Here is a 23,092-nt window from a genome sequence, read left to right as displayed (position 1 = left end):
AATGTTTCCTGAAGTTGATCACAGCACAGCACCTTCTTCTCATGTGAGGAACATCACTAGTGGTCCAGAGCAAACCTGAGCACCACAATATATTCTTTTTACACTTTCTTTTTAGAGATAACACAACCTGCTGCACCAGCATTCCCAACTTAAATTCATTCTATAGGCGAGCACTGCAGCTTCTGACCAGGAAAAAGTTTCTGAGGATGATGAATAGCAAAAATGACGAAACCTGAATTTTTAAATAAGAATTATTATTCATATTGTGTATTCTTTTGTAATAGTATCATAGTATCCTTATTGCCCATATATAATATAACCAGTAATGATAATAGTATAGTGTTCCAGTAATAGGATAATAGATAATAATAACCCTAATAAAGTGGCCAGTGAGGGTATGATCAGAAATATCATCACACTGAATAACTGGTTTGTCTCCAGCTGACTCTGCTGTGTCTCTGACTGTAAATGGTGATTTTCAGTGTGTCTTTAAAGATTTCAGTGATGTCAGTGGAGTTAAATTTAAGCACATTATCAGAAGTTAAAAGTTAACAACTGCTTTCACACGTACATCTTCACACTTCACCTCCCTCACCCCCCAGACACCCTTCTTCACAGCTGAATTTGCACCAGTGACCTGCTCTCTGCCCTCTCAGGCCTCCAGTGGTGGGCCGTGCATTTCACACCTAGGCCTTCACTGGTGTCCTTCCTGAATTAATCCACCTCTATACCATCATTATGACGCTACGACAATAGATACTATTCAATCATTAAATAGCAAAGTAAAAAAGAAATTAGGCTACAGTATTTCACACCTCACAAGGAATAGTCCATTTTATTACAGTCTACCTTGAAAATGCATTTGTAAGGATGTCTGAGACCAAATCGATTTCTTCTCCTCTGTCAGCCATTGTGAGTTAAAATATATATACTTTATTTAGTTTGTGCGGTTCACTGCCTCTGACTACTCCAGTTATCCAATCAAAGGACGGGAAATTGCTGACGTAATCGTATGCCTGCTAGATGGCCCCAGTGACGCCAACTCGAAATCTTATTGGTTAATGTAACAATTTCATTGCCACTTATTTTAAGCTCCGGGCGCCTGCACTATTGATTCTGAAGGCCTTAAGGCAGATTTCTTTCACTCTGGCAACACATGATGTCAGCCACTGGCTGAAATATGATCGGATAAATACTCTTATCATAAATATACACTACTGGGAGCAGCACAACGAGAGAAAAGCTATGAAATGTAGAGAATAGAATATCGGGAATAATTTAATACACATTCATGGAAAAATATATTAAATATATTAAAATGCAAGTCAGTGATTCAGATCACTGCTGTTTAGGCCAGTAGAGAAGGCCTTGCTGGCCCTGACGGCCCACCGCAGGCCTCTAACACTATCAATCAATCAGGTGGCAGCAAGCGCTCCTCACCCTCGTGGAGCTCAGGTTGAGTATCATGGGGCATGTTCAGGGCAGTAAGTTAAGTTCTGTCTTTGTCCTTCTGGAACCTTCCGCTTCACTACCACATGCTAGTACCTCTGCTCCTCAAAAGAGCACTGAATAAAAGAATCTCAGAATGCAGAAAATATGGAACTTTGGATAGACCACAACCGCAGAAGATCACTGCTGTCAGACAAGAAAAGGAAGCAAAGCCCAGACTGGACACAGCCTCACACAAATTGACAATTTGAAAACTGGACAATGGGTCTAATGCATCTTAATTTTTACTGCATGATGCAGGTTATAGGCTCAGAAATAAGCATCACATCAACAACTTAAATGCATGCAATGTGCAAATATTTTCATCTTAAAAGGTCACTGAGATGCTTCAAAGTTTCACATGTTAATGTCCCCAGGACAGACTTCAGATTCATTAACCATAAATAAAATGAAATGAACCCTGAAGATTGTTTAATGATTATATGAGTTGATCACAGCACAGCTTGCATGTTTTTAGGTTCTTCTCATTTTGGGGAGCATCACTAGTAGTCCTGAGCAAACCTGAGCACCGCAATATGTTCTTTTTACAATTTTTCTAAAGATAACTTATAAATTCATTATCATTAATTGTATAAACAATATTCCTGGCATAGACGACCACTGTAGCTTCCTATCTGAAAAATTGCTTCACATGATGATGAATAGCAAAAAGTATGAAATCTCCTAACCTTTTAAATAAGAATATTTATTTATATCCCAGTAACAGTGATAGTATAGCGTTCCTAATAAAATGGCCAGTGATGGCATCTTCTTACATCTTATCACTCTGAATAGTTGTTTTGTCTCCAACTGACTGCTTCTGACTTTAAAAGAGTTTGATGATGTCAGTGGAGTTAAATCTATCTGTTATCAACATTTAAAAGTTAGTTGTTGCTTTCACACGTCCATCTTCACACCTCCTCCTCTGTTTCACAGCTGAAATCGCATTACTAAAAGAAAATAGAAAATAAACCACATCCGCTCCCTGCTGTCTTTTCTCAGGCCTCTAACATGGTCACTGCTCTGTGTGTACAGGACTAATGAGAAGTGTTTGTTTCTGCACAATTATTGCCCTTATTTTTAACATAAAAATAATAAAGATTTGTGATTATTTTTTAAAAATGGTCTGGTCATTAGTTTGGAATTAGTGTGTATTAGAGTGAACATGTTTTCCTGCACAGACTATAATAGTAATAAAAATGGAAATGTAGGTTATAACGCATTTTCTCTAGTCTAGTTAAAGCTAACATGGTTTTGTTAAAACCTTTCTGTATACAGCAAACACCAGCAGAAGATGACCATCAGGTACAGATTCCAACAATACACAATACACCTGAGCAGTCATGCTGAAGTACACACAATGTCCTAATCACACAATAAGATCATCACTCAGGACATTCAGACTGCAGATGAACAACTTTATACCCCACCACTCACTCTAATGAAGACACAAAGAGAACATTTACTCACAGAGCATCACAGAGAGTGGACTGAGCTCCATCCTGTCCCTCTAATGACTGACTGACTGACAGAGCAGAGGTGTGAGTTAAAGCTTTAGCACTTTACCACTTCCTGTTTTCTAATAGAGAGAGAGAGAGAGAGAGAGAGAGAGAGAGAGACACACCCACCACAATGTCTGACTATGTCCCCTCTTGAGTGTAGATAATTGGTTTGGTATTTGACTGTCTGGATAGGAGTTTTTTTATTTGTTTTTATGTCTAGGGACGTGTACAACAGGTGCATGAATTAGAAATATGAACAATCAATTCATTTCAAATATTGTTATTGTCAGTTGTGGTGTGTGGTTGTCTGTCATAGCATAATGTTCATATTGCTGTTATAGTGTACTGTCCAAGTTGTTTGATTCTTTGACAATTGTTCTTGAATCTTTCAAAAACTAAATTAAAATAAAAACCTAGTCAATGCCATCCTCCTATGAAAATGTAATCATAACTATCGAGTTCGTGAAAGTAGAATTGCCGTATATAGCGGTCCCTCGCGCATGCGCAGTTCAGATCAGACGGCGGTTCCCCTCCATGCTCGAGTCTCCTGCTTGTAGTCCATGTGATGTTCTGCTCTTGTCAGGACCGTGTTACAGCAAGACAAAAGTCACAACTCATCCAGATAGTTGAAGACACTTAAGGTAAGATCAACTAAGTTCCGATTATAAATGTACTTAGTGTTAGCTTTATATTGTAGACTTCTGGAAGAAAGTATGTCCGGGGGCGGGGCTAGGGGGAAACAGATCCCCAAACAGAGTTGGACACAACACCGGCATTACTTTTGAAAACTGCCACAGCAGAAGAAAATCCTCACAACTGTAACGTTAGCAGAAGAGACTGAACAAGCTTTGTCTAAATAACTAAGCGCTAGGCAACTAACACGTCGAGCTAGCATTAGGGCTAATGTTAGCTAGCTACAAATGTTGGTGCTAGGTTAGCTAGCTAGCACGTTAGCCGTCCTACATGACGGTCATGTTAAATCAAGCAGAAACGAGCTAACGGCACCGTTACAGTTGGGAATATTTTCTTCTGCTATGGCAGTTTTCTAAAGTAATGCCCGGTTAGCTCCTAACGCTAACTCTGACTGAAACCAGCGTTTAGCTAACGGTAGCTAGTTACCATGATGGGACAAAGCTAGCTGTTGGATAGATGTTTTAATTTTGTCCTCTTTTGGTCAGAGCAGCGTGTCGCAGCAGGTTAGAGTACAGTTGTGTACAAGGGATTCAAACCTTGATATTTTATACTAATATGTGGACTTGGTGTATGAATACAGGTGTTTTTACACATAGAGACTATTTAAACGGTTATTATTGGGTTTACGGAAGTGACGTGTTTGGTGCTTGGAGGTTTCCGGTTAGTTGTTGCGGACTAGCGGTAGTAAAAACGATTCTTTTTAAAGACTCGGGTCTCGTTGAGTCACTCACTGAAATGAATCGAATCAGTGATTCAGTGATTCTTTAATAGCCCTCGTTTCCTGTACAAACTCTAATCATGCTGGGAAATATATATAGTGATTGAATGGTGGGATTAATGCAGGTGATTATACACTATAATAATTTAATTAGTACAGAATCAAGACTTACCATACCAGTGCCACACACACACACACACACACACACACACAGAAAACTTTATCACAAATATAAAAATGTGCAAATCAGTTATATTAACCAAAAATGAAATATGTTAAAAGTAAAAGTATCCAAATGGAATAAAAATAAATATCTTAAATACTGAACAAAAATGCTAAATTTGCAAAAAGTATAACTATAACTTAATATTATCTATTAATCAGCATTTAAGAATCATGCACTTTGGAGGTGCTGAGACTAAACGTAAGATTCTCAGCTGAATCGGTCTATAACCCGACTCCACGAGTCCACTGAGAATCAGCTGAATCAGTCTATAACCCGGCTCCGCGAGTCCACTGAGAATCAGCTGAATCGGTCTATAACCCGACTCCACGAGTCCACTGAGAATCAGCTGAATCGGTCTATAACCCGACTCCACAAGTCCACTGAGAATCAGCTGAATCGGTCTATAACCCGACTCCACAAGTCCACTGAGAATCAGCTGAATCAGTCTATAACCCGGCTCCGCGAGTCCACTGAGAATCAGCTGAATCGGTCTATAACCCGACTCCACGAGTCCACTGAGAATCAGCTGAATCGGTCTATAACCCGACTCCACGAGTCCACTGAGAATCAGCTGAATCGGTCTATAACCCGACTCCACGAGTCCACTGAGAATCAGCTGAATCGGTCTATAACCCGGCTCCGCGAGTCCACTGAGAATCAGCTGAATTTTTCTCTCTCTCTGTCTCTCTCGTTCCCCTGGAAGCACATTTGTTCATTTGTTTCTTTCTAACTTCTTTTTTCTCTGATATGTTTAATAACTGCATTAATGTTAAAGTATAATATATAATGTTCTGAATTGTTTCACAAAAAAATAAGAATGGGGTTAATTTAGACCTCGGACTCATGAATCATGAGTTAATATGCGGAATCGGATCATTTAACTCGGGTGAGTCAGTCAGGACCAGTACTAATTGATACTGATATCATTTATTTATCATGTGATTAAAAATATCAACATTCAAATTAAGACTGTGTTGTTCAGTGTTTGGATTCTCTCTTAAACCTGGAACTAACTAAGAAAAGTCTTTAGATTCCAAAAAAAAAACCCACAAGGTGATTCCTGGATTTCAGCAGTGAAGTGAGAAATCTGGAGATGAATTAGCAGTACATGAATGTATTTACACTGCAAAACTACTCTTGTTAAATATTGTAAAATATTCCATGGTACTTATGACATTAGTATGAAATTAAACCACGTGCCCCAGACAAGCGTTAATGTCCAGCCCTGATATACACGTGTGGATGTATCTGCACTGACCACCGCTGGCTTTACTTTTCCCATAGTGCATCCTGGTGCTATGTGTTCCCCAGGTAAGCAACGCACACACACCTTCCCATCCATGTGATGTAAAAGAAAATGTGATTCATCTGACCAGGACACCTTCTTCCATTGCTCCGTGGTCGAGATCTGATGCTCATTGTTGGATGCGTTCAGTGGTGCACAGGGGTCAGCATGGGCACCCTGACTGGTCTGTGGCCATGCATCCCCATACACAACAAACTGTGATGCACTGTGTATTCTGACCCCTTTCTATCAGAACCAGCATTAACTTCTTCAGCAGTTTGAGGAACAGTAGCTCGTCTGTTGGATCGGATCACACGGGTCAGCCTTCTCTCCCCACGTGCATCAATGAGCCTTGACCGCCCATGACCCTGTCGCCGGTTCACCACTGTTCCTTCCTTTTCCCTGTTCCACTTTTGATTAGGGCTACAGATATCGATTATTTTAGTAATCGAGTATTCTACCGATTATTCCATCGATTAATCAAGTAATCGGATAAAAAGTACTTTTTCTTTATTAAAGAGGAATACTAAATATGTAAGAGAAAATAAGACAGGTCTCTTAAAATGAACAACTAAGTTGTTTCCTGTTTACAAAAATGAAAATAAAATCTAAACCTATTTAGTGCATCTAATTGTCATTCAAAATGCAAATACAAATATATAAATTAAAAAAAAACCTAATTACTACAAAAGAAGGTAAATTAGTACAATCTAAAACAAAATACTAATAATAATAATAATACCTAAACATTGCATTTATGTTGTCCAGCCTAATTTTGACGTTTCAGTCTAACTACAGCTCAAGCAGGACATAAGCCTTTACTGTCCTCCTGGAAGACTTTGTGGTTTTTGTAAGAGGCAAAAATTAGTGGACAGGAAGGAAACTTGGAAGAAGAACAAGAGTCCATACACATCAAATTACTTAACACATTTTTCTGTAACATGAAATTAGTTATTTGTTGAATAAACCCTCTGTGTGTGTCTGTGTGTGTGTGTGTGACAGAGAGAGAGAGTGAGGCTATCAAAATGAATGACGCTTAGGCTTTCACAAAATGTAGCTAAATTAGGGACATCATAACTAGCCACCATACTGATTTATGATCTTAAATAGTCACTACATGTACCTACAATCCACATACATTTATACCGGCCTTAATTTGTGAACGTTCATATTGATCTAAGTGAAGTGTGAAGCTTGTGTCTACTCCGTGGGCTTAAAGCGGGGACTGTGTGTGAATGAGAGATTAACACGGTGAAGTTAGTTTGATATTCGGACATTAGACAGACATTCAGAAGCAGTATTTTAGGGACCGTCTACAAATTTCTGTACGACTGAAATGTGGTACTTGTTACTTACCTGGCTACGTGCCCCAGTTATTCTAATTTCTTCTTAAATTTACATATGCCATGTGTCACTGCATGCTGATTTTGTTAATTTATTAATAATAACTTAATAGATAGTAATTTGGAATTATTTGTTTTTTAATTAAAAAAAAATCACTATCACTTCAATACCTTCTAGGTCATGTGACCCAAAACTAGTACCAAAATAATCTAACCGGAAACCTCCACGAGGTACACCTCTTGTTATCCCAAAATATGTCTTCACTGATTTTTATTTGTCGACGGTCCCTAAAATACCGCTTCCGGATGTCTAATATCCGAATATCACACTAACTTCACCGTGTTGAGATGTTGAAGTATGGAACTTGTAGTGCTGTGGTACACCAGTTCAGTCTTACAGTAATCACACTCTACAGAGTTTTCTGTCTGTTTTAGTGTGAAATGAATTGTAGTGTAGCTACAATAAATGGACTAAACAAAGTTTCGAGGCAACTAATTTGCCTCAGTGGTTTTTTTTGTATTCGAATTACTCAAGTTACTGGAGGAATCGTTTCAGCCTTACTTTTGATAGATACTGACCACTGCAGACCAGGAACACCCCAAGAGCTGTAGTTTTGGAGATGCTCTGATCCAGCGGTCTAGCCATCACAATTTGGCCCTTTTGGTCAAATTCGCTTAAATCCTGTCCATTTCTCCTGCTTCTAACATCCACTTTGAGGACAAAATGTTCACTTGCTGCCTAATATATCCCCCCCACTAACAGGTGCCATGATGAGGAGATCATCAGTCTTATTCACTTCACCTCTCACTGCTCACAATGTTATACCTGATCAGTGTATATACGAGTTTGTGGCTATATCTCTGTGATCTGTACATGGAAAAAAGATCTGTGATTTAAAAATGACGACACTGGAAGTGTTTCAGGACCAGACATGTACAGTAGCATTGCAAAATGTTTATTATTGTTTACATTTATGAAATATCCTCTTTTGCAGCTGCAGTAATGAAATGGAGCAAAGACACAGCCGAGGAAATGATCAAACAACATGCTTCAGATCTCCTTAATCATGCAGCAGTGAGAGAGAGAGGGATTGGTATTTATTTGTTTGTTATCGACTGCAGCGTGAGTTAATTTTGATTGTTTTCATAATTTTTGGACAATTTGCACTATAACAAAACGCAATGATCTGTTTTTCTGTTAACTGTGTATTGTGTTTACATCCACAGCATTTTACTATTGCACTTTATTCATTACAAAACTGTGTAGTGGTCAGTGCTGCACTGTCCCTGGTCAGTTATTGTACTGTACTGTACTGTCTTGCACTGTTTACACACATGCACTTTATGTAGTACTGTGTAGGTCTGTGTAGTGAACTTAGTTCTGTGTTGTCTCCTGTAGTTGTGTGTTGTATGTAGCACCATGGTCCTGGAGGAACGTTGTTTCATGTTACTGTGTACTGTACCAGCTGTATGTGCTTCAAATGACAATAAAAGCTACTTGACTAAACACCAGTGACCTGGAGTCCCAGTTAATGACGTCCGCTCGTAACAACGAGTCTAAAGTCTTTACTTATGGTTTAGTAACTGGATACATGGAAATATTCTCAAAGAAATCCTTATTTTAACTCATTTCAGCACTTTTCAACACTCTACACAGTTCTGGAGCACATTATTCTCACACCAGTCTCTTCCCTACACAAATCTTTTCTGATTGGCTCATAACAGATCTCTGTTTGGAAGGTGTATATTATTCTCTTTTTTATTATATATTAAGATATTGTGGTTCACTTTTGGATTATTTGTACATCACAGACACTGTAAATAAACATCCTTGCTCTGATATTTTATTACAGCGGAGTCATCATTCTTGTACAGAGAGTCTTCACCAACATAACATCTGTCACTCCTCTACAAAGGTGTAGCAAAGGGCTGTGTCAAAGTCTGGTCTTAAGTATACTGCTGGACAGGTTCAGGAAATCCAGGTTCATCATGCTGGAGAAGTCTGTAATTTGTTCTCCTGCTATCACTGTGTGCACCACTGCTGCCCTCTGCTGGCTGCTGTCGGTGTAGCATGGTCTCAGAGTAACAAACAGGATTTAATGTTAATTAATACAGTAAAATATACAAGAATTATTTTCATGTTAGTTTTTCCTTAGAGGAAGTGTGTGATGTTCTTCACTACAGACATCTAGCAACAATTCACCCCAATTCTGTAGACCGTGTTAGTGCTCATATACAACACTGATTTAGGTCTAAGCTTGATTTACAAACCTCTAACCCTGACTGTCTTACTCCCTCTGCCAGGACTGGGAAGAAATGCACTTATGATGATGTTGTCTAGCAGAGTTTTACACTGAAACCATGTACTTCACTTCATGAGTAGCTTTTGATTGGCTGTAATGTTGATTTCCTGATTGGTTTTCAGTGTTGTGTTAGTCCTGTACATCAGTGTACCAGTGTGTAGACATGCAGAAAGAGTAACAACACTTCTGTTTGATTCCTCATTTACTCCTGACCTTTACTGCACTGAGATCCTCTACTGACACTGAATAATACTGCAGGATCGAGTTAGCTGTCTTTAAGATAAAACTTTATTAATCCCACGGAGGAAATTCCAATGTTACAGCAGGAGACAAGAAACATTATGAGACAATGAAAAGACAACAATATAGCAGCAGTGAACTGATAATGATGTATTTATTTAACTGATAAAACATTTCATCCATAAATCTCCTCAAACAACTACAATTAAAGTTCACACAGCTGAAAAGTCAAACAAATCTAACATCAAAATCTAACTGGGATTTTAAGTCTACTCGTTATTTAACCAGATAGAGAAATAAAATAAAACAGCAGTACTGAGAAAACTCAAAACACAATATTAGTTCAGCACCATATTTTAGATAACAGTCAATAAACTTGTTTTTATATTGCATACAAAGCTGGATGTAGGGCTTATTGAACACTACACACATGATCACTTTCACCTCATGAGGAGGTTTACAGGCTTTAGCTAAACAAATCCATTCAGAAGAGTGAGGGTGTCTATAAGATGCTGAGAAAATAATAGCAGGATATTAAAATTAGAAATCAGTATTATTTTAAAATCCACACAAAACCATAAAGGAGAAGAAATTCTGAAATTGTTTTTCCAGTAAATATATCCTCTTTTTTATAGATGAACTTTGTTCACTCCTCTATGACTGCATTCTCAATTCTGTCTTCATCAGTGTGAGCTATTAAAGAAATTTAAAAAAAGTTATTTCTTTCATTTCAAAGTTTATTCCAGGTGATTATGACAGAAAAGAAACCAAACTGCATTTAATATTGTCCTAAACACAGTTTAAGACATCAGCAGGCGTCAGCAGAAACACATGTGGTGGTTGACGTGTTCACTGGCAGTTTTGTTAGTTTATTACAAAGGGTGATTGTAATTTGAATTGTATTTGAAGTGTAGATTTTTGCTTTTAAAATAAGAAGAGTGAGACAAAAGCTTTCTACTTTTCCTCAGGTGAAGATGTTTTTCTCACAATAATTAAAGTCATGATGCTCGTTATGTGAAGTGTAGAGACGTACTGAAAGAGTTCTTACCTCGAGCTCTGTAACATATGAGCAGCAGAATGATGGTCACCAGCAGATACGGAGAGACCGTCACCACACTACAGATCAGCATGAGCACTGAGAATGGAGCTTCTACACCTGATGGACCTGAAGCAGAATAAAATAATTATTATAATGTTTTTTTTTCATGCTGAACTGTTTGTATGTTTATATACACTATATTGCCAAAAGTATTCGCTCACCTGCCTTGACTCGCATATGAACTTAAGTAACATCCCATTCCTAATCCATAGGGTTCAATATGACGTTGGTCCACCCTTTGCAGCTATAACAGCTTCAACTCTTCTGGGAAGGCTGTCCACAAGGTTTAGGAGTGTGTTTATGGGAATTTTTGACCATTCTTCCAGAAGTGCGTTTGTGAGGTCACACACTGATGTTGGATGAGAAGGCCTGGCTCTCAGTCTCCGCTCTAATTCATCCCAAAGGTGTTCTATCAGGTTGAGGTCAGGACTCTGTGCAGGCCAGTCAAGTTCATCCACACCAGACTCTGTCATCCATGTCTTTATGGACCTTGCTTTGGTCACTGGTGCACAGTCATGTTGGAAGAGGAAGGGGCCAGCTCCAAACTGTTCCCACAAAGTTGGGAGCATGGAATTGTCCAAAATGTCTTGGCATGCTGAAGCATTCAGAGTTCCTTTCACTGGAACTAAGGGGCCAAGCCCAGCTCCTGAAAAACAACCCCACACCATAATCCCCCCTCCACCAAACTTTACACTTGGCACAATGCAGTCAGACAAGTACCGTTCTCCTGGCAACCGCCAAACCCAGACTCGTCCATCAGATTGCCAGATGGAGAAGCGCGATTCGTCACTCCAGAGAACGCGTCTCCACTGCTCTAGAGTCCAGTGGCGGCGTGCTTTACACCACTGCATCCGACGCTTTGCATTGCACTTGGTGATGTATGGCTTGGATGCAGCTGCTCGGCCATGGAAACCCATTCCATGAAGCTCTCTGCGCACTGTTCTTGAGCTAATCTGAAGGCCACATGAAGTTTGGAGGTCTGTAGCGATTGACTCTGCAGAAAGTTGGCGACCTCTTCGCACTATGCGCCTCAGCACCCGCTGACCCCGCTCTGTCAGTTTACGTGGCCTACCACTTCGTGGCTGAGTTGCTGTCGTTCCCAAACACTTCCACGTTCTTATAATACAGCTGACAGTTGACTGTGGAATATTTAGGAGCGAGGAAATTTCACGACTGGATTTGTTGCACAGGTGGCATCCTATCACAGTTCCACGCTGGAATTCACTGAGCTCCTGAGAGCGACCCATTCTTTCACAAATGTTTGTAAAAACAGTCTGCATGCCTAGGTGCTTGATTTTATACACCTGTGGCCATGGAAGTGATTGGAACACCTGATTCTGATTATTTGGATGGGTGAGCGAATACTTTTGGCAATATAGTGTATATGAGCCTGATTAAAACACAGCAGTAATCAACATAATCAGAGCTATTCATAATGTTCAGTCACATCTCTTTTTGATTAGTTATTGGTAACTGTGAATTTGTATTCAGTCTGGAAAGAAACACAGATATCCTTACTCAGAATTATAGAAATCGTAGGAAATGTATTAAAGGGGAAAAACTACTGTCTTTGTCAGATTGAACAATTCTTCCCACTTGGAATTCTAAATAATCTGTAATGAAACATTAAACACACTACATGAAGACTCACCATGCACTGTGATGTGGACAGGATTACTGTTTTCTCCAGATTCAGACTCACACCAGTAAACTCCAGTGTAGGATGTGGAGAGGAAGCTGATGTTACATGTAGATCCTGTAACTGATCCCCAGTGTGAACAATCTAACACTCTCTCACTGTGTGTGTATCGTCTCACTGTCCATCCAGTAGAGTTACTCTGGTCCTCACAGCTCAGTGAGAGAGAGTCATTAGTAAAGTGTTGAGTTCTACTGGGATTGATGATCAGAGAGACTGAAGGAGATTCACCTTAAACACAGAAAAGAGTCATGTAAATTAAGAAAAAAAACACTAAAAAAAATCTTCTGTATCTGTTGGGAAGACATTTTCTTTTCACTCTGAAAAACATAGAACGTAGAATCCTCCTGCACAAAGATCCTCAATCATCTCCTGAGTCCTGTATGTTACCCAGAAAAATGACCCAATAGCAAGGGGTGGAGACATCACAACATACAGGAGAACACAAGGAAAATCATGACAATAATCCTCCACCAGCTCTTTGGACTCTTTCACTGCTGTATACATATTAGGATCTAAAAACTGCATTAATCTGATCTTACGTTTGCATTTTTTTATTCTACACCAACACAACAGTTAATTTTCCTCACCAGTGATCCATAGTGGCTGTGGATTGCTGTACTGTGAGTGAAGGGCTGGTTCTCCTCTCTCTCCTCTGCACATATAAACTCCTGTGTGTTTAAGAGCAGCAGGACTGAGAGTGTATTTGCCTCCAGATCCTCTGCTGCTGTCTGAGAGGAGCTCCACATACACGCTATAGCCACCATTATTATTTATTCCAGTTAAGCCGTCTCTGTAGGGAACAACTGTGTACCAGCTGAATGTCCAGTCTGTAGAGGAGTCTGTAACCTCACAGCTTAGAGTCACTGAGTCTCCTTCAGTCAGCCAGCTCTGTGGAGATACACTCAGTACTGCCCGTGGTCTCTCTGTTACACAGGAAATATATATTTTTTCTGGATTTATTTGATATACAGTACAAAGTTTTTTATGAATGTCTTTTATACATTTTCATGTGGCCCCAGAAATCCTCACACACTCACCTGATACAGTCAGTGTAACTATAATCTGTCAGCAGTCATGATATCTTATAGCAACACTTTACAATTTTACACAGCCCTGTTTAACTACAAAAGACCCAGCTTAATATAGATATTAAATATACCAAAACAATATGCCAAAGATTAATTTTTTTATTTGATTAGTGAATGAATGAGTTTGCATTTTATCCAAAATCTAAACTCTTTTGTTCTGAAGACTTTTACATGTCAAAAAACCTTTTAAAGTTACAGCTTTACCTCTTGATTTCATTTTCTTTGTTAAACTACATCTTTGATTTTCTGGTGCTAATCAAGACCTGGTTATCCCCATAGGCAGGGGTCATTTTACAGGTTTGCTGTTGTCTTTCCAATCAAACTTCATCATTGTCTTCTGCCCCTCTGGTCCCATAGGAGACTTCATGGAAGAAATGTACACACTCCTCAGTGCCTTGCTGTCTGACAACACTCTTCTGACAACCTCCTTGGTGATTTTAGCATCTCATCTGAGAAGTTTCAGTCTTCTTGCCTTATGACTCTAAATTCATTCTCCCTGTCATTCAACAGCTGTCCTTCTACACACAAGGACATGTCCTGGATCTGGATTTCACACGTCACACGTTTCATCTCTTCCTGACCCTGACTCCATTTCCTCCCTATCCTTGGACTCCTGGGCTACAGACACTTTTCTCTCCTCTCTTTCCTCAACCATAGATCTTCTCTGCCCTCTGTCCACTAAACCCAGGGAGACTTCTTGTCCTGCTCTTTGGCTGTAAGATGTGTTGCGCAGTAATCAGAAGGAACTACAACCAGCAGAGTTGAAGTGGAAGAAATCACAACTTCTACCCCAACTACGCTTACATTACACAACATTGTGTGTTCCCCCTCCTAGAGTGCCCTACACTGGTGGAGAATGCGGGCATCAAACATAGAAATATGGAATAGATCTACCAGCACTTACTAAGACGACATGGAGGCTCTTCTAGACACCTTTTAGCATACTGTGGACTTGCCAAAACAGGACTGGGCAGACATCCTGGCTCCTCTACTCAGCGGGGAGGCTCAGCTGGCGTATTTTGCCATAGACCCAGAGGAAACCCAATATTATGATGGATTAAAATGATGGAGGAAATCCTCATATGCTGTGGCCACTCGCCTGTTAATGCCACCAGTGACTACTACAAATGAACGTTAAATCTCCAGTTGCAAATGGACAAGCTACTGAGAATTGGCTGGTGCTGGTTGCAGCTTGATCCACTCAGTACCCGGTTTCTGTGGGCTCTATCTGCGGAGGAGCGGAAGGCCATAAGGATTAAAGGGCCCACCAACCCCAAGGAGTTCCTAAATGCCTTGGAGTACACCATGGCCACCCTGGAGATCGGCTGATCTCAGAGCTGGCCAGGGAGAGATGGATGCCAGAGAGCCGCCGCATCTTGGGACTCAACGATGTGCCTAAAAGTCAAGATCTATAGCCCAGCTGGTGAATGGGCTCTCCTCATTGGCCTTATCCCCGACCTCCGTGTCCCCTTGCTACTCAGACACCACTGCCACAAAAAGGTAAGTGACCCAGAAACCCAAGTTCCTAGGGTGGCTGGCATGCATGGCGCTAGAGGAACTGGATGCCAATGCTTCCACTTCAGGTGAGTCACCCCATTCAACTAACCCTGTCTGGTCTATCTTACAACAGGCCACCTGAGAGGGGAGTTTTGGGAAGGAGCAAAAGGAGAATGACCAGCTGAAGCACTGCTGGGGTCAGGTGCTGCAAGTTGAGGATGTCAATACTGACCCTACTCGGCCCATGCCCTCCTCCTACTTTCTAGTAAGAAATGGACTATACCCTCACACAGAAAGTAGGGGTGAGCCCTGTGAGTCTACCACCTTTAGACAGATGGACTCATGGAGTTTTTCAATTAGACCCTCAAGAGGATGCTGTATAAGGTGGTAGATGAGGAAGGATTGCCTCCTTCCCTATGTCCTCTTTGCTGTTTGGGAGAAACCCCAGGTGTCCACCAGCTTTACCCCTTTAGAGCTCCTGTTCCGGTCAGTCATCAACTCCAGGACATGCAGGCCTGGATTGATTGCATGGGACCCATTGTGAAAAAATACACATAAGCAACCCAGCAAGCCCAGAAAAGGGTCTACATCTGGCCAGCCCAGCCACGGGAGTTTCACCCTGCGACCAGTTGATGCTGCTGGTCTCCAATGTTGCCAAGGGCCCATATACAGTCCTCAAGACAGTTAGACCTGTAAATTAGAGATTGTGACAAGCAGGTAAATGGCCAGACATACAAATCTACCATTTTAAAATCTTAAATAAATGGATTGCCTTGATCTGTCTATGTCCTGGTTTGAAGAGTGGAGATGATCTCACACCAGTCCAGCAACAAGACCTTACAGAGCTGATAGACTAGTTTTACAATGTCTTTTAATTGGTACCGGGACTCACCGAGCTGGTGCAACATGAGATCAAAACCCCTCTTGGGATGGTGATTCAACAGTGGTGGAATGAATGTTGAATCATCAAGAAATCCATCTGCCAGTGGTCCAGCCCCATTGTGGTGATGCCTCAGATGGAACCATCCGCCTCTGCAATGACTTACGGGGGGTCTACCGGATCTCAGAGATCAACATCTATCCCCTCCCCTGAGTGGATGATCTTGTGGAGCCCCTGGAGAAGGCCTGGTTCATCTCCACTCTGGACCTCACTAAAGGATAATGACAGGTGGTCCTAGCCCCAGATGTCAAACAAAAAATGGCCTTCAGCACTGCCAATGACCACTGGCAGTACCGCAGTACCGGGTCCTTCCTTTTTCATCTCCACTCTGGACCTCACTAAAGGATAATGACAGGTGGCCCTAGCCCCAGATGTCAAACAAAAACTGGCCTTCAGCACTGCCAATGACCACTGACAGTAATGGGTCCTTCCTTTTACCTACCAGCAACCTTCACCACAGCATACCTGGATGATGTTGTCATCCACTCCTCCATGTGGTCCAACCACTTATTCCATCTGGGGGAGGTTCTGGAAACTCTCCAGACAAACCCCTGCAAATGGCATCCAGGGCTGACAGAGCCACAGTAACTGGGGTACTGCATCAACCAGTGGTCGATTCCACCAAAAAACAAGTACATGCCTTCTTGGGTCTAGCAAGTTACTACCATTGCTTTGTTTCAGACATCTCCTCTGTAGCTTCCCCCTCACAAGAAAGAGCCAACCAGAGCAGGCAGAGGATACCAACACCAGGGTGACTAGATGGTTTCTCTTGTTGCAAGACTTCTCATTCCAGGTCCAGCACAGAGCTGGGAACCAGCACAGGAAAGCCTACTCTTATGGCGCTTATGTGAAAACACACAAATGATACTTCGTGTCACATGTCCACATGTTTTATGTCCATAATACCAGAAGTAGAGTAAAGGAAGTCGGGGTTCCTCTGCAGGCTGTTAGGGGAAACAGTGAGCAATGTTGTGACAGTAACATTTTTAAACATTTTCACTGGATCTCATCAGCCACAAATGACAAATAAATATTATTTGCACAAAAAATTAACTCTCAAAATAATTTGTACAAAGATTCAACAGTTAAATGAAATCAAAATGATAATTAAGATTATAGCATGGGGCAGATTTTGTGCATTATTTTATCTTTTTAATTACTGTAAATTTGTGTTTAACCCTTAAGACTTTACAGCAGTTTTTGAAGATAAAGGAGTTATTATTCTATGCTGTCTGAGGGCTGTAATAAAGTAAATTATTTTTTTTATTTTTCACACAAGTTGAAGACTTCTGGTTTTTAGCTGTACTGTAAACTGTCTGTTTCCCTTTTATTAACAAAGTTTAAGTAATAAAACAGTCTATAGTAATAGTAAGAGTGGTGTGCTGGTGTTATGAAGCCGAGTTACTGTTTCCATCCTGAAGAACAGATTATTTTCCTATAACAGCATGTGCCAATGATTACAGTTTAATTTATTAACAAATGAATTGTACTTTTGATCCATTTATTGTTAAATTTAACGTTGTGGAATTATGGGGCTGGAGGCAGATACAAGTGTAGAAGGTCATTTATTTACAGAGAAGCTACAAACTGCGACACAGAAATGAAGCAAAAACAAACACTGGATCAGGGCTGTGGCAGAATAAACACACCGTGCCATCAGTTGCAAGACAAAGATGTGGTTAAACAAAGGGGTTAAATACACAGACAAATCAAGGGTGAAACTGAAAACAGATGAGTATAATCCAGACACATTAGAGCAACAACCAATGACAGGACGGGGCAGAGACAAGACATGAATCTGAACAAAAACCCACATGGCAAAGAAAACAGTAACAAAACAGAAACTGTTCAAAATATATGTGCGTGGTTGCCGTCTGATGGTCTGGTGGGGATGTGTCCCAAATATCTGTCGTTTTCTCACCAGCCTCTATTTTACTCAATCTTTAATGAATACATATAACAATGCAACTTGTCATGTTACAGAAAAACTGCGAAACATAAACTCCTCTGTCCTGAAGGATCTCAACAGCCACATATGTATTTTAAAATTATTTTGAACATAACAATAACAAGGAACAACAAGGAATAACAATAAACACCAATCAGGCATTACATTATGACCAACTGCCTAAAATTGTGTTGGTCCAAAACAGCCCTGACCTGTCAAGTCATGGAGTCCACTAGATCCCTGAAGGTGTGTTGTCGTATCTGGCACCAAGATGTTAGCAGCAGATCCTTTAACTTATGTATGGATCAGACTTGTTTGTCCCGCACATCTAACAGATGCTGGATTGGATTGAGATCTGGGGAATTTTGAGGCCAGGTCAACACCTCAAACTGGTTGTTGTGCTCTTCAAACCATTTCTGAACCATTTTTGTTTTGTGTCATGTCGCAATACCCTGCAGAAAGAGACCACAGCCATCAGCAAATAGCGTTTCCATGAAAGGGTGTACATGGCAACAATGCTTAGGTGGGTGGTACGTGTCAAAGTAACATCCACATGGATGGCAGGACCCAAGGTTTCCCAGCAGAACATTGCCCAAATCATGACACTGCCGCCGATGGCTTGTCTTCTTCCCATAGTGCATCCTGGTGCCATGTGTTCCCCAGACGCACGTGTTCCTCTGACGCACATGCACCTGGCCATCCACGTGATGTAAAAGAAAACGTGATTCATCAGACCAGGCCACCTTCTTCACATCAACTTTGAGGATAAAATGTTAACTTGCTGCCTAATATATGCCACCCTCTAACAGGTGCCATGATGAGGAGATAATCAGTGTTATTCACGTCACTTGTCAGTGGTCATAATATTATGCCTGATCAGTGTAAATAAGCAATATTTTTGCTTACCAAATCTTTTTGCTTTAATAAACCTGTGATGAAAACAGTAAAAACATCATGACATACCTCTCAGTCTAATCTTGACAGGATCACTAAACTCTGTGGAGTAGTCACGGTAATAGTTGTTGTTATAGTAGCTGTAGTAGTTTCTCCTGCGTGCTCGACACCAGTACTCTGTTTCTCCTGCATTATCGACTGTCACTTTAAGTGTGTTCTCTTGTTCACTGTTCAGATTCTGTAACCACTGATTATTTTTGTGCCAGTGAAACTCCCATCCAGTCCCCTGCTGCAGCTCACAGCTCAGAGTGACGGTGTCTCCAGTGTAGACGGAGCTCTGAGGATTCACTCTCACAGTCGGTTTGGGTTTTGCTGTTGGTATGAAATGATGAAGGAGTCAGAGCTGCTTTTCACTTTACAACATAAGCAGTAGATTCACTGTGTCTAACAGATGCTTTGTGTCTAAAACAAACATTTTTATTTAACATTTGATACAAGATTTTACAGTTGTATGTTTTCTTACACGGCAGGTAGTCAGTATATTTTCTGTTTTACAAAATTCATGATTGGATTGAAGTGTAGAAACATTGCTGATTTTAGATTGTTATTTTATGGATCCTGCACAAATCCTGCACCAACATCTGAACATATCTGCATTTTCTTAAAAATGAGCAAAAACATCACATTGTACAGTAAAGCCATGACAGACAGACAAAAAAAATCTACAGACATTGTGAAGCTGAACATAATCATCTAACTGAGAAACAGTAATGATCATTTTCCATTCAGTCCAACAAGGAAAGCAGGATCAGTCTTCATTTATTATAAACCAATAAAAAAGCTTTGCTGATTTATTGAATATTTGTGAGGTAGTCCAAAATTGTTAAAAATATAAGTTTTTTCCTCTAGTACTATACGTTGACGTCACATCCAGTCAACCTTTATTTACACATTTATTTATACATTTATACAAGGACATTTTTAAACTACAGAATTGACCCAAACTGCTTTATAGACAATTGAACAAATAAACAAAGACAGTTAAGAGAGTTATATAATAATAATAATAATAATAAGAAGTATTATTATTATTATTATTATTATTATTAATGGACCTATTCGGAAACTAAATTTTAATGTTTTCAAGAAAGATTTAAAGGTGGCTATGAAGAAGCTGCCCACAGAGAAAGGTGCTCTGAGAAAGAGTGACACCAAAAATACAAGATTTACTGAATAGCAAACTTAATATAAAACCCAGATCCTACTAAATAATGCATGATGATTCTTGTCAAAGAAATTGGTGTCTACTAGACAGGGAAGTGAAAGTCAACATTAAAGAAACAAGGACTCAGTTACTGATGGCTCAAAATCTGAACCCTAAAAAATAATGTTAACATATTAAATAAGAAATAAAAACACCCACAGACTCACCTGATACAGTCAGTGTAAGAGCATCACTGATCTCTGAGCTCTGAGAGTCTCTCCCATGTCCTCTGCAGGTGTAGGTACCACTGTCAGAGACTTTAACATACTGGATTCTGAACTCCTGCATTGTGTTGTCTGTGTAGAATCTCTTACTTCCATCTGTGTAGACTTTGTTATTAATTTTCTTCCAGCTGTAAGTCCACTGAGTGTCTCCTCCTCCCTGTATGTCACATCTGAGAGTAATAATCTCTCCAATGAAGACATGTAAATCAGGCATTATGGACACCACAGCTTTAGGACTCCCTATAAAACATTCTGTTGTTAATAAACCTTACATAAAGTCATTCCCAAGTCTACACTACTAATATCATGTTTAGAGTGAGTATGAGTACATGTTTTTGTTACTTGTTGATACTGATATGTGTAACGTACTTAATATTAAGAAATCAGGGGCATCATGGAGCATTTTATTTAGCACTAGTTATGTCAGTTGCTCTCTTGTGCTGCTGTCATTAAACTTGTGCTGTTTTATATTTAATATATTAAGACATTTAAGCAGCATAAACCTATTTGAGTGTAAAACTTTATTTAAATCTGATGTTGCAGCCATCCTTTGATTAGGGTTATAAAAACTGCATTAATAAACAAGGAACAAATTAACAAATCATGCACAACCTTCAATTTTTAAATATGGAAGCAAGATAAAGGATGAACTATATATAAATCACCTTGAGCCTGAGCCACTGGTATAAGTGAAATCAGCACTAAAAAGGGAACAGAAACAGAACATGATGAAAATATGGAAAATATTCAGACTATTAAAAAAAGCACATTTTAGACACACAGAACCCACAAGATTAAATCAAATGCAAGAAATCTAAACTACCATCAGCAAGAAATGCATTTTAACCTATCTAAATAATAAATAAACAAAATATAGAGAAATGATGGAAATATCTCGCATTACATTCTCTACAGTGTGGAAAGTGAGGACAGAGAAGTGTGGCCAGACTGGTGGAGGCCTGCGGTTGAAAAGTGAATCTAAAGTGACTTTAACACTTTACTGGTAGCTGCATGACATTTTTTTAAATCCTGACATTATCCACTTTGTAATAGATTTAAACAGAACTATTTAAAGATAGGAGAAAGTCTGTTCCATGAAGTAGATGATCAGAATTTAGTTTCTACAGCATGAATCCATGACACTAACTTCCTTATGTGAACGGTTCAGGCTGCTTATGGTGGCCTATCAATGTTTTCTTGGCACATGTGTCATCCCTCAATACCATCCCAGCATTATTTGATGTTACATCCCTTCATGAATCAAATTTACCAACTTAAAATGGTATTATAAAGCAAAATACAACAAATCACATATCACAAGTGAATGTGGGTGGGTTAGGGGACAGTGCAGAAATAGTATAGTAACAGAATTGTATACCCAATTAAACTAATAGTACATTTTTAGTATTACTGTGTATACACTTTTTGGCTTTAAAAGAGTCCTCTGATGTCATAAATGTACCCACAGTATCAACAGTTAAAAAGTTATTTATTGTTTTCACACTTCCATCTTCACACCTCCTCCAATAAATTTACACCACTGCATTAAAATAGAAAATAAACCACATCCTCAAACTGCTCTCTGTTCTCAGGCCTCTAACACTGTAACTGCTCTGTGTTTGTACAGGACTAATGAGAAGTGTTTGTTCTTACATAATTATTGCTCTAATTTTTAACATGGAAATAATAGTTTGTGGTAATTAGTACAGAATAATTTTTGATTTTTTTTTTTTAAGTGCTGTGCATTAGTTTGGAATTAGTGTGTATTACAGTGAACATGTTTCCCTGTACAGACCATAATAGTAACAAAAATGGAAATATATGTTATACAGTTATAATTTCTCAGTTAGTCTAGTGAATACTAAATGTTTTGCAAAAACCTTTTTTTAAACAGGAAACAACACCGGAAAATGATCATCAGACAGATTCCAACAATCCAGACTCGTGTTTTAATCTTGCTCTACTTGTACTCTCACCTGTTGAACTATCATAGTTACTGAGAGTAAATACACATCAAACTAAACCCTTCTCATAACAGATATGGAGACACTGATCCACCTGAGCAGTCATGCTGAAGTACACACAATGTCCTAATCACACAATAAGATCATCACTCAGGACATTCAGACTGCAGATGAACAACTTTATACCCCACCACTCACTCTAATGAAGACACAAAGAGAACATTTACTCACAGAGCATCACAGAGAGTGGACTGAGCTCCATCCTGTCCCTCTGATACACTGAGGGGCAGTGGTGGCTCAAGTGGTTAAGGCTCTGAGTCGTTGACCGGAGGATCAGGGGTTCAAGCCCCAGCACCGCCAAGTTGCCACTGTTGGGCCCTTGAGCAAGGCCTTTAACCCTCTCTGCTCCAGGGGCGCCGTATCATGGCTGACCCTGCTCTCTGCTCACCTCCAAGGATGGGATATGCGAAGAAAGAATTTCATTGTGCTGTAATGTATATGTGACAAATAAAGGCTGTTTCATTTCATTTGATGACTGACTGACAGAGCAGAGGTGTGTGTTAAAGCTGTGCCGCTTTACCACTTCCTGTGTTCTAATAAAGAGACCCACCACAGTGTCTGACTATAACCCCTCTTGTATGTAGATATGCAGTTCAATATTCAAACATCTGGATAGG

The 23,092-nt window shown here is 39.8% G+C and overlaps 2 protein-coding genes across 2 annotated transcripts in view; both read right to left on the bottom strand.

Moving 5' to 3' along the window:
* Positions 1 to 10,684: 10,684 nt before the first annotated feature.
* The window catches only part of LOC131356322 (Fc receptor-like protein 5), an 82,232-nt gene continuing 69,824 nt past the window's right edge, over positions 10,685 to 23,092 (bottom strand). The window contains exon 14 of the mRNA XM_058395226.1: positions 10,685 to 10,945. Coding sequence (XP_058251209.1) covers positions 10,809 to 10,945 — 137 coding nt within the window. The 3' untranslated portion in view covers positions 10,685 to 10,808. The remainder of the gene's footprint in view (positions 10,946 to 23,092) is intronic.
* LOC131355683 (carcinoembryonic antigen-related cell adhesion molecule 5-like) lies at positions 17,389 to 20,687 on the bottom strand. Its single transcript, XM_058394107.1, has 2 exons — positions 20,395 to 20,687; positions 17,389 to 19,335 (listed from the first exon to the last, which is right to left on the bottom strand). The coding sequence occupies exons 1-2, from the start codon at positions 20,663 to 20,665 to the stop codon at positions 19,022 to 19,024; spliced, it is 585 nt and encodes a 194-aa protein (XP_058250090.1). The 5' UTR covers positions 20,666 to 20,687; the 3' UTR covers positions 17,389 to 19,021.

This window comes from Hemibagrus wyckioides, linkage group LG07, assembly GCF_019097595.1.
Source record: "Hemibagrus wyckioides isolate EC202008001 linkage group LG07, SWU_Hwy_1.0, whole genome shotgun sequence".
NCBI lineage: Eukaryota > Metazoa > Chordata > Actinopteri > Siluriformes > Bagridae > Hemibagrus > Hemibagrus wyckioides.
Note: the sequence above shows the minus strand (reverse complement) of the source record. Positions and strands in the feature narration are given on the sequence as shown.